The sequence below is a fragment of the Lynx rufus genome, unplaced genomic scaffold (assembly GCF_022079265.1).
Source record: "Lynx rufus isolate CCGP_SWC_20201006 ecotype Redwood Valley unplaced genomic scaffold, mLynRuf1.p SCAF_4, whole genome shotgun sequence".
In the NCBI taxonomy this organism is placed as follows: domain Eukaryota; kingdom Metazoa; phylum Chordata; class Mammalia; order Carnivora; family Felidae; genus Lynx; species Lynx rufus.
Window position 1 is genome coordinate 169,853,881 of NW_025814856.1, and position 12,607 is coordinate 169,866,487.

The 12,607-nt window shown below is 44.6% G+C and overlaps 1 protein-coding gene across 5 annotated transcripts in view; it reads right to left on the bottom strand.

Annotated features, from left to right (window-relative positions):
• NCAPG2 (non-SMC condensin II complex subunit G2) overlaps window positions 1-12,607 on the bottom strand; it is a 64,850-nt gene that overhangs the window by 13,407 nt on the left and 38,836 nt on the right. For all 5 annotated transcript variants that reach the window (XM_047096505.1, XM_047096504.1, XM_047096501.1 and 2 more), the window contains 8 exons: window positions 8,848-9,021; window positions 6,533-6,603; window positions 5,404-5,554; window positions 5,112-5,285; window positions 3,722-3,838; window positions 3,495-3,635; window positions 2,954-3,053; window positions 1,406-1,593 (listed from right to left, as the gene is read on the bottom strand). In XM_047096505.1, coding sequence (XP_046952461.1) covers window positions 1,406-1,593; window positions 2,954-3,053; window positions 3,495-3,635; window positions 3,722-3,838; window positions 5,112-5,285; window positions 5,404-5,554; window positions 6,533-6,603; window positions 8,848-9,021 — 1,116 coding nt within the window. The remainder of the gene's footprint in view (window positions 1-1,405; window positions 1,594-2,953; window positions 3,054-3,494; window positions 3,636-3,721; window positions 3,839-5,111; window positions 5,286-5,403; window positions 5,555-6,532; window positions 6,604-8,847; window positions 9,022-12,607) is intronic.

Below are 12,607 nucleotides of genomic sequence, written 5' to 3' on the forward strand. Positions count from 1 at the left end.
TGGCTCAGGTCATGATCCCACAGTTGGTGAGTTCGAGCCCTGCGCTGGGCTCTGAACTGACAGCTTTGAACATGAAGCCTGCTTCAGATTCTCTGTCTCCCTCTCACTCTCTCTCTGCCCCTTCTCTGCTTGTGCTATCTCTCAAAAATAAATAAATAAACATTAAATATATATATGTGTGTGTGTATATATTTTATATATTTATATAATTTATAAATTAGTTTATATAATATATAATTATATAATTATATATATATATATAATTAAAAGAATAGCTGGGGGGTACCTGGGTGGCCAGGTCAGTGAAGCATGGACTCTTGATCTTGGGGATGTGAGTTCAAGCCCCACAGTGGGTGCAGAGATTACTTAAAAAAGTAAAATCTTAAAAAAAAAAAATAGCTAATTTGCATTTTTAAACCACTACTTAGAAAACAAATAGCTAATTTGCATTTTTAAACCACTACTTAGAAAACAAAGACTGGGGTCACCTGGGTGGCTCCATTATCTGACTTCAGCTCAGGTCATGATCTCACAGTTCGTGAATTCGAGCCCCATGTCAGGCTCGGTGCTGACTACTCGGAGCCTGGAGCCTGCTTCGGATTCTGTGTCTCCCTCTCTCTCTGCCCCTCCCCCATTCACGCTCTCTCTCTTAAAAATAAACATTAAAAAAAAAAAAAGAAAGAAAGAAAGAAAACAAAGACTGGCCCTATCCAATGACAGTATGATTTTAGGAGTAAAGCAAGTACGGCACATGGGTCAGTATTTCCCACATGAACTGGCTACTCAAGAACCCTACTTCACAAAAGCTTTTACCAGCAAGGGACCCCCAGGCCCTTCCAGCTCTGTGACTCTCACTCCCAGTGAGGGGACACTGACAGGTAATGAGAGGGTAGTCTATGACGGAAATCAGTATCTCATCTGAGGAAAGTCCTCGTCATCTACGAATAATCAAAACCAGCATTCTCAAAAGTATATTTTAATTGGAAAACTCTGTGAAATAACAACGGAGTATTCACAAGCCCGTTGCAAGTAGTTCTGGGCTTCCTGTCCTGCCTGGCAGAGGACTCTCTCTCTTGCTGTTGGCCTGCTGAGCTGGGCTCATTAAAACCTGTTCCAAGACTAAGAGTCGGAGGTGGGCTCCTGGACCTCCCGAGCCAGGCACAGACGGCACGGCATCTCCTCTCTGACCGCACCATGCTCTGAAGGAAGTCAGGGGCAGCACCAGAAGGCCAGCGCCCTGTAACTTACCTCCCACACCAAGCTGCCACCCACCCAACAGCCCAACCGCACCCGTGAATGCTAACTGAGCCCGTGTGTGAGACGACACATCCCCATGCACCCCTGTCTGCCTGGCCAACACTGGCCGTCTATTGACCAACAGCCCGGCCCGGGAAGGCAGGAGTACCCGTAGGCCTTCTTCTGGCTGCTTCTTGAAGCTCCGTGCCATACATTCCAACATTTTCTGAAATACTTTCTGGACCGTATCGAACAGCGTCACAGCTTCTTCATCTGAATCTGGTTTCTGTATCAAGGAACTTCCAGTTACCTCTTTCAGAATGCCAAGAAGTAATGACACATAAAAGAATCCCTTCACTAGAAAGAAAATTAGAAAAAAGCAGTTATCTAACCACAAAATTTAGCTGAGATTACTACGCTTTTCACACAACACGTGTATATTACGGTAACTTAAAATTGTTACTGGTAAGCCAATACCAGGTTAATCAGATTATCCTAAATTTGAATACATATAAAATTTAACAAATAAATTTAAAATCTTACTCCCTTTAATTATAATGCCAATACCTTCAACAACAGTAACAGCATATTTAACTGAGCCACTAAGAACCAGGCTCACTACACGTGGAGACAGCGTGGTCCCCTGAACACCTGGATTAGAGAACATGTCTTATTTTCTCATGTAATGGCAACATTAACACCAGCTCTAAGTCTGAGAGGGACGGCCCAAGAACTTTCAAAATGTGATTTACAAATCTCATAGGCCAACTCTGTTAAATTTCTAACACTGTAGTTTATCAGTTGTTTTTCTCTTCCAAATCACTTCCTTTACTGTGTTGCATTAATTTGATAAAGCGAGACGGGGGCCAGGTCACAGTTCTGGGCCTGCGGAAAACCCTGTTTCTCAGAACATGCCAGTCTGTAGGAAGGCTTCTTCCTGCCCTTCTCTCGCTTTACCTACTCTTACGCATTGATGAGAGGCAGGGGAGAAAGCCTGGATCATAGCACCACTCCTCATGCCATCAAGTGACGGGGCTGTGACCTCCAGGTAATCACTCAGTCCAGCTCCGCCCAGACCAGCTGGAAGGAAGCCGACCTCTCACTCACTCATTAAACACATTTAAATTAGTACCTAGTTTGCAAGCACAGACCTCGCCGTGTTAGTTACTATAGGTCTTTGGGGGAATAGCAACTTCCCAGTGGTTCTGAGGGGGCATTAAAGAACCCTACTCACACCCCCCATGTGGCAAGCAAACAGCCTGGGGGCTGCCACTGCACAAGCCCACCACGCTGCAAAGTCACTTGACAATTAGGCAAACCACAGGGAGGAGAATCCTAAGGTCCTCGTGAGAAAAACTCTGTGGACCCAGGCATGTCTGACACCAGAAGCACCTTTGTTTTGTTCTGTTTGTTTGTTTTTTAAGTAGGCTTCAACACCCCGTGTGGAACCCAATGGGAGGCTTGAACTCACAGCCCTGAGATCAAGACCTGGGCTGAGATAAAGAGTCAGACACTTAACTAACGGGGCCACCCAGGTGCCCTGACACGTGTGAACCTCCTAGCTGCATCAGTCTGTAAATTCCTTTTTTGGCATCTGCTAGTTTGCATTGCCTATCTGTCACCTGAAAGCAAGAGTCCTGATCAGCAAAGTGACCAAGGGAGGGGCTGGTTTGGTTATTAATTGCTTTAAACATGTTCTTTAATGAATGAAGTATACCTGTTTGCATGATTCCGAGACTCCATTGTAAAAGTTGTATCTGAAACTTATAATCGCCAAGGCCGACCATCACAACGTCTTTACACACCATCAGGTAGGTCTGTAAGACACACAGATTTACCTTAAACAGAGGCTACTGAAAGCCAAAAAAGGGGAATAAATCCAGCCTTGCAAAACTTCGAATATCTGCTTGTACTACTAATGATCTCTTAAGGCAGGTATTAATAAAGATGTTTTACAGAAGAATTTTCATAAAGATACTTTAGTTCTCATTTTTATTTCCATAAGAAATCTGGAAACCCATTTTATGTAATTCCACAAACATTACTGAACACCTATTACATGCAATGTATAAGATTACATAAAAATTACATGGTTTATGTTTTGGGAAAAGACAAACTCTAGATGCTGAAATGACACTGTGAGTATTTAAGAAGAGCAACACTACTATCCAAGTTACAACTTTAAGATAGAAAATAAAATCTGAAACCACATCACGAACTTGGTGAAGAGAAGGTTTCCATGTTTAAAGACTTCTAACCTGGATAATCTGCTGATAAACAACCCTGTGAAGCTTGAGATATTCTTCTTCTTGATCTTGGATAAAAGATAGAACTTTGTTTTCTAACCAAAACCCAGTGTCTTCCAAAATGGACAGGTAAACTTTTCCTTCTGAGCAGAACTGTCCAACAACAGAAAGACAAATTAGTACCAGAACCAGTATTGCCAACACACTTCGTATTGGGACACAGCCAGGCACACACTCACCTTGTGCTGAAGATGAATACTCAGCCGGCAGTGTAGGCTGAAGGCTCGCAGAGCCATCGCTTCATTAAAGTTGTGAGGTTTCCCACCTGGCGACTGCAAAATTGATTCCAGATCTGCCTGCAAGACAAAAAAAAAAAAAAATCCGTGGCCACGTTCCACTGTGTAAGTGAGGACGACCTGACTAACTTCACACACAGTTACAGTGGGAGGGTGACACCCTGGAGCAGTGGAGGTGCTTTAATAACACAACAGAACTTTCTGAGAAATGTAGTCTTCCCTTCTCTCCCTTCCAACACCCCTACCCCTTCTAAAACAAGGTAAAAACTCGTAACAGTCATTGCCCAAGAACAGTCAGGATCAAGCACACAAAGCGTTTGCCCCTGGGGCAAATTCTGACCTGCTCCTGACCAGGACAGGACAGCCCGCCTAAGGAAAGAGGAAGAAAGGCAGCTCCTCCCAGGAATGATCCTCTCAGGGCTCAGGAAGGGCCAGAGCCTTAGCACACCCACAGCTCCCTAACCTTGTACCCTAAAGGAGCAAGGCCTTAGTGCTGGGAAGCTTATGGGAGTCTGTGTCTGGCTGTCACATGAAGAGGGAGGAGGTTCCATCAGCGTTAGTAGGTGGGGATACCCTCTGTGCCCCTAGTAGCAAAGCCTGTAGGGAATGCCCCCACCCGTCTTTCCCAGAACCCATAGGCAGCCTTAATTTTTGGACAGCAGCACAGCCAGTGCTCAGCTTAGTCCACGGGCAAAATCCCAGCACTGCCTACCCATGCCTGGGCATCAGCCGTGGTCCATCTCCTTCCCTGGATGACTGTGCGCCTCCTTTTCCTCCTTCAGACCTCTCCCTCCCTTTCGTCATCTGATGCCCATGCTGAGCACTGGAGGCTCTGCCTCTGGCCCGACCAAACTCCACGGCAGTACCAGAGGCCGTCTCTGAGGGCTGGTGCTGGAGGATATGGCCAGAAGCCAGTAAGGAAGAAGGAAATGCTGAATTCACAGGAAACACTCTCCAAAGATTCCTGGAAAAGCTTGCCAAGGACTGTGAGGGTAAACTAGTATTCCGGCATCCATGCGTAAGAGTAGGTAAAGCAAGAGAAGGTAAAGAAGAGAAGGAAGAAGCCTTCCTACGGACTGGCATGTTCTGAGAAACAGGGTTTTCCGAAGGCCCAGAACTGTGACCTGGCCCCCGTCTCGCCCCCTCACCCCCCACCACGTTAGTCATCTGCGTCTCATGTCTTCATCTACAATTGAAGGAGGGGCTTAGATAACTCTTAACTCCTTTCCAGCTAGAAAAATTTTACACTCTAAGTATGAAAAGTCTGGTTCTTATTTTTCACTCCTAATTGCATGGGCTCCCTCAACTTTCCTCATCTGTTCTATAAAGTTACCTTTGACATTTCAAGCGCTTTCAAGAGGTGGTTAAGTTTCTTCCGGGGAGCAGAGAGCAAGCACTGTCGATTCTTTGGATGGGTGAGCAAATACTCTACGTAAACCAGCGCCAAATCAGGTTTTACAGGGCGTGTATCATGGATCTGCACTTTCCGTTTAGATGCTGAGTTACTCTGAAAGAATACAGCGATAAACTGGCAATTAAAACACATGTTCCCAGGAAAGCATATGATTTTCTAATACACACGTGTCCTCATCCAGCAATTTTAAAGGAACAAGACACAAAAATACCTTGCTCTGGGGCTGTTCTGGCAGCCAGTCACAAACGAGTTCCAGAATGTGTCCCACTTGTCCCCAGGAGCAGAGACAGTCCAACAAAGTACAACAGCGCTTGTCTGCTCCTCCTTCCTCTTGGTTTCTTAATGTGGAAATCACACCACAGCTGAAAACGTCAAATGCATAAAATCAGACCTAACATTGATTCCCTAACCATTTCCCACTTTTCAAAAAGGTAAAAAAATAAAGCTAAACAAGTGGGGGTACATAAGGCCTTCCCACCATAGAACACTCAGACCTCCTCCGCTGCAGGAGTAAATACAGCTTTCCCACAGTTACTACTCGGGCTCGGTCCCAACATAAAAGGCTGAATGTGAACACAGCTTTAGGAACACGGAGGCCAAGGCTGTCCGATACAAGTGTTAAGTTATCAAGGACGTGCCAGGGCCATGAGACCCCCAGACCTTCTTTTCTGTCAGCTCTTTCAGACCCTGGAGCAAAGATTCCTAGTGCTTGGGAAAGAATTTTTGTTCAGCATCAGAACATCCATTTTTTCACAAATATGAATTAACACGAGTCATTTTTGCTGAGATAATAAGCGACACTCTAGAACAATGCTATCCAGTGAAAATGCAGCACGAGCCACAAAAGCAAGCACTTAGGTCATCTCAAATTTTCTGACAGCCGCCTTTAAAAAAGTAAAGAAAAACAGGCATAATTAATCTCAATAACCCATCTTACCCGATCCACCACCTCCACAGGGCTGTCCTCCGGCACAGCTGACAGGAAACTACCAGCTCCTCACGCCCCTCCATCCACACCAGGCCCCTAGCCCATGTGCACTCCGCGCCCTCGGCACACCTCGCCCAGGCGGCCACATGCAGACGTGCAGGCCTCGCAGCCCCAGAGCCCCGCATGCAGGCTTGCCAAACAGACCCCCCACATGGTGGAGCCCACAGCTTATGTTCCACGTGGGCTCTGATCCCTCAGCGACTGCAGAGCCCAGTGGAAACTGCATCCTGCGGCTCTCCCGCCACCGCTGTGAGCTGGAAGCTGAAGTGGGGCCGTCTGCTGAACCTCACACGAATAATAGAGCACAACACTGGCAGGGTTCCCGGCCCACCACCGTCCCAAGAGAGGGTACCTGAAGGCGGGCACAGCAGAGGCTGGCATAAAGGACATGAGCATAAATAAAGGAATCTTGCAGCGATCATCCTAAAAGCATACAAAGGGGAAAAAAGGGTATTTAAACATGATGACGTTGTGAAAGGCTCTCTGTACAACTTCCTAGTAAAGGGTCTGCAGACTGCTCAGTAGGAACCATAGCATTCCTCTCAGTGCTCACGGGGACACTTAGACCTACTGCTCAGCCTCATGTCTGATAAGCAGCTTCAAAATTTTACGTGACATTTTACCACTTTGTGTGATGTATTAATCTGTGCAAATATTGATTAAGCACCTACTGCGTACGAGTTGCCAACCTAGATCCCAGGGCTACACTGGTAACCAGAATAGACCAATTCTTTGCTATCAAGGCATATACTTCTATTTTAAACACAATACTGTTGAAAGAGAAAAAAAAATAACTCTGTACACTCAGAATCCTAAAAATAAATGTCAAGAGAATGAAACTAGTCAGAAAATAATTTTTCCATAAAATAATCAGAAAATATTTGGGGAGACAGAATAGTTTAATGGAAAATGTACAGGCTTTAGAGTTACCAAGCCAAATCTAGGTGCAATCAGACTCCACAGTTTTACCAGCTGGAACAGCACAGAGAAGGAGGCAGCCTCTGAGGTCTGTTTCCTCCTCTGCCAAAGGGGAAAGGGCTGTTGGGAGGACCGGGTAGGGCACACAGGGCAGAGCCAACAACAGCACCCAGTACATGGTGACACTTAATAAGCTCTAACTACACCAGTATTACTGTGATGACACCATAACAAAAAGTGGACCAGGCCCAATCAAGAACACTTAATAAAAAAGATTCTTGGTTGGCTGGGAGAATAAGAGATGATGGATCCTAACAGAAAAAAAAAATAACAATTTTCCTGAAAATATACATGAAACGGTAACAAGGGCAACATCAAAATTTGATCTGCAAATAATCTGCATTCAGTTGGAGTGAACCCACCCTTACTCCCAACTCCCAATGAAGAAAATATTTTCTTAATATTATAAAAGTAGACTGATAATTACCGCTAATTCTACTCTGAGTAATAGATTGTTTCTTCACTTACAAGGATGCCCACAAGGTTCTCTGAGCAACTGAGGGCAGAGAAGCTCTCTTGCCTGAATCATCTGGAACTGAATTAATTAGCTGCCTTCCTTAGGTCCCTACATGCCTGCAGGACGCAGTGCTCATTTGTCACCTCGTCCTGTACCCTATGGGCCTCTGTGTTATCTGCTGAGAAGTCAGAGATAATGCTGTTTTCATGGCCCAATGTAATTATTTGAGCTTTTAAATGTACTAATAACTTTGGCAATTCAGATTATTTACCTTCCTGGCAGGTCACAGTTGCATTTCAGGGGCACAATGAAGCTCAGACACTTGACAATCACAGAAGTGCAGCTCAGAAAAGCTAAGAGGTCAAGGTCACATAAGCAGTTTTGGAAGAGCCCAGAAGTAAAATTTAGCAAGAGAAGGATGTTTCATAACACCTACGGTCTTTCTATATTTAAACCATGCTTTCTTTATAACTGGGAGTAAATATGTATTTCTAGCACAATCTTATTTTTGTTTTGGAAATAATAAACTTCCCTCAGAAGTAAAAAGTCACAGCTGGTTAAGCGTCCAACTTCGGCTCTGGTCACGATCTCACAGTTTGTGGGTTCGAGCCCTGTGTCGGGCTCTGTGCTGACAGCTGAGCCTGGAGCCTGCCTCAGATTCTGTGTCTTCCTCTCTCTGCCCTTCCCCACTCATACTCTCTCTCTGTCTCTCAAAAATGAATAAGTGTTAAAAAAATATTTTTTTAAAAAAAGAAGTAAAGAGTCAAGAAATAAAAAGAGTTTCCTTCATCAAAACAGAAGTTATGTATGTGATTCTATTTGCAGACACAACTCAAACACTTCAGAAACCCATCTGCTTACAGTGTGCCATCAAATGCCTACAAGTGCCCACAAAACTCTGTGGCTGTGGCATCATGTTAGCAGACTCCTCTTTCTCAATCCCTGCTAATCACACTACATTCCCAAATAGTGTTACAGATCATTAAAGACACAAAGGCTGAGCACTTACACCCACATTTCCCTCCGTGCTGGGGAAATGAGGCTGAAAGACATACGGCCTCCACCCTCGAGAAAGGCCAAGAGGCCACCTATCCTGCCAGGTAAGAGCTGGGTCAGTATTCCTCACTTACAGATGACAAACTAGGTCCAGACAGGTAAGTGTGCCGGGCACTTCTGCTAATTCTGCACAAATGTAATCTTAACACGCCTGCCCGCTGTGTGAGCAGCCTTACCTTAAAGACTTTCAGGTACTCAGGGAGCACAGAGGCAAACTTGTTAATGGTGTAAACTCTGGCTTCTTTGTTATTTTCCATACTTCTATGAATACTTTTCCAGAGAATTACAACGATTTCTAATAAACCAGCCATGGATGCAACATCACTTACAGACAGTGTTTTGTCCAGAACCTGAGATACAAATAAATGGATTGTGACAGAATCAAATCATAACAACCATTATGATAACAGCTTTATCGTTGAAAGTACATGCCAGAATTCCAGACCTAAAGCAGAATGTGAAGTATACCAAGTCTATTTTCATTTCCTAAAAAGGACTTTGTCTTCTATTTGAAAATCTCTACTAGAGGTGAAGGTCTTTAAAAACCCATTCAAGAAGTAAATGCTAAATTAACACTATATCCTTTCAATAAACAGTTTATATGAATTAAAAATCCTTGGGGCGCCTGGGGGGCTTAGTCAGTCAAGCGTCCAGCCTCAGCTCAGGTCATGTTCTCACGGTTCAGGGGTTCGAGCTCCAAGTTGGGCTCTATGCTGACAGTGTGGAGCCTGCTTCAGATCCTCTGTCTCCCTCTCTCTCTGCTCCTCCCCAGCTTATGCGCTCTCTCTCTCTCTCTCTCGCTCTCGCTCTCTCAAAAATAAACATTAAAAAAAACCCTCTAAAAATAAAAATGTAAACTATTATCTTTAAGGACATAATACGTGAGTACAGAACATATTTTTCTTTTACTGTATCTTCTTTTTTTACTATATCTTCTAAGTCGCAAGATGTTACTTCTCGCCATGAACTTTGATGGGAACAGACTGGGGGAGGAGGGAAGAACTGTAAAATGTGATTTACTTAGATGCGATTGCTACTGAGACTCCACTACAAACTCAGCCCCATCAGATCACCCCAGGCTGTCTGCCAGGCACTCCACTCTGTGGCCCTGGTAGGTCCAGCTCCCGAATCCTGGTATAAGGGCTGATGATGACCAACTCCCACTCGATCGTGGGCTTCTTCACACACCTTTCACATCTTCTGAGCTTATGCTGGCTGTAAGCAATAATCACCGCTGTGTTCCTCTGAGTGCTCCACTGAAACCACAAATGCACTCTGGGTACGTCTTCTTCTGTACGGAACACAGGCCCCACACTGCCACAATCAGCTCGGACACACACTGACGGGGTCTGCTAGCCAGCCCTAGGATGGGACTGTACCAAACACAGTCTGATAACTTGCCAACAACCACTACAGACAATTTCCAGAAAAGGGTCTACAAAAGAGGATTCATTTCAGGTACTAGTACTATGCTATCTACTCAAATGCAATGGGAAAAGATAGTTTAAAAGAAAACAAAACTTGGGGAGCCTGGCTGGCTCAGTCAAAAGAGCATGCAACTCTTAATCTCAGGGTCATGAGGTCAAGCCCCATGTTGGGTGTAGAGATTACTTAAATAAATAAATAAACTTTAAAAAAGAAAAGAAACTTGAGGGTACACAGAAAAAACAAAAGTGGCTTCTACATAAATCTAGATTTTTCATTACACACTTAACACTCCGAATGAGCTATGGACAAATTTGAAAAGCAATCAAACTACTAAAGGCTTAGAAACTACTGAAAGAATGATACAAATAACAGATTGACAAAATTCCATTCTGTATTTAACTTTACTTTTTACCATTCCAATGTTTAGCATAGCAGCCTTATCATTAAAGTCTCAAGAAAAAGCCACCACTGCTTTTTCACAAAAATGTGCTAAGTTCCTAAGTAAGATTTCATTAAATAGGAAGCCAATTTTTTATTTTAGCAGGGAACATCTTTGATTGTTAGTAGTTAGCAATGAGTAAAAGAATGACTTCAAAAATTTTGCTTTTAGCTACCTAGATATTCTTAGAATGAGAATATCCACATGACAAAGTGTGCTTCTTGTCTAGCACAAACTATAACAGTCCTACATATTTCTAAACTCTTCTGTTTTCTACTAATATAGAAATTGACCCAAAATGTTGTAAAATGCAAGCTTTCTCAGTTATACCTAGGTTTCTAATAACAGAGGTATGGGGTTCCTTCAATATTTAAAAAACTTAATAGTCTCAGGGCACCTGGGTGGCTCAGTCGATTAAGCGTCCTACTTCAGCTCAAGTCATGATCTCACAGTCCATGAGTTCAAGTCCCACGTCGGGCTCTGTGCTGACAGCTCAGAGCCTGGAGCCTGCTTTGGATTCCGTGTCTCCCTCTCCCTCTGCCTCTCCCCCAACTCGTGCTCTGTCTCTCTCTCTCTCTCTCTCAAAAATATAAATAAATAAATAAATAAATAAATAAATAAATAAATAAATAAAATGTAAAAAAAAAAAAATGGAACAGTCTCTCAACTAATACATCACAAACATGTTTTTTCTCTTCTGCAAAACCATTTCCACCATCAGAGTGAGTTTGCGAGGGTGGCCCACAGAGAGGCTGTGCTTGCTCCACAGCCAGGACACTCAGCTCCCTGTGCATCACGGTGTCCACTTCCCATCCTGTGAACCCACGTGCCCTGCAAAAGTGGAGTGAGGCCACCATGCTGGCATCTCCAGCTGAGGGTTCTGAAGATGTATGAGCAGCCATGGGATCACTTTCCTGAAAAGTTCTGCCCGATCTGTATATTGAGGGAAAAGCGCTGAAGGCAGGAACTCAAATTCCACCGAACATAAAAGCAGAACCAACTCCAATGCCCTGGGCTGAAGGCTTCCCAAATCCAGGCCACGAAGGCCTGTGAGTGGCTGGAACTGCTAGTCAGGGCCCACTGCCAGGATAAAAGCCAGTCCCACTCTTTTCTGCTCTCTTCTCCTTTATTCCACATCTGCCTCCCTGACTGGGACTGAGGACGACTTGTTTAAGCAGGGACTGGGCTGCTGGAGTGGTGGGCCTCCAGCTGCATGGGCTCAGGAGGCCCCAGGGAGCATCCAGGAGTCATCAGGCCGGCCAACAGGCCAGGCTGCAGCTATAGCCCCAAGCAAACCTGTCAGCCTCTCCTAGAAAAAGGGCTGTGTCAGAGGTGGTGAGACACAGGATGGGAGTGTGGCAGGGTCAGACCAACGCACGGACCTCTCCTCATGGCCTATATGCAGTACCATGTTTCAGCAAAAGGGCAGATTGTCTTTTATGACTTCCTGTTTCTAAGTATGCTCCACACTCAATGTGGGGCTTAGAACTCACAACCCTTAGGGGCGCCTGGGTGGCTCAGTGGGTTAAAGTGTCGGACTTCAACTCAAGTCATGATCTCACAGTTTGTGAGTTTGAGCCCCGCATCGGGCTCTGTACTGACAGCTCAGAGCCTGGAACCTGTTTCGGATTCTGTGTCTCCCTCTCTCTCTCTGCCCCTTCCCTGCTCACACTCTGTCTCTCTCTCTCTCTCTGTCTCTCAAAAATAAATAAATGTTAAAAGAAGAAGAAGGAAAAAAAAAAGAACTCACAACCTGAGATCAAGAGTCACATGCTTGCCTAACTGAGCCAGGCAGAGGCCCCTTTTGGGACTTTTATTTATTTTATTATTATTTTTTAAAGTTTATTATTTTTGAGAGGGAGAGAGAACATGAGCAGGGAAGCCAGGGAGGGGCAGAGAGAGGGAGGGAGACAGGATCTGAAGCAGGCTCCATGCTGCCAGCACAAAGGCCCACATGGGGCTCAAACCCATGAACCCTGAGATCATGCATGACCTGAGCCGAAGTTGGACAGCTGACTGAGCCACCCAGGTGCCTGTGACTTTTTTTAAAGACCAGTTTCTCATCTATG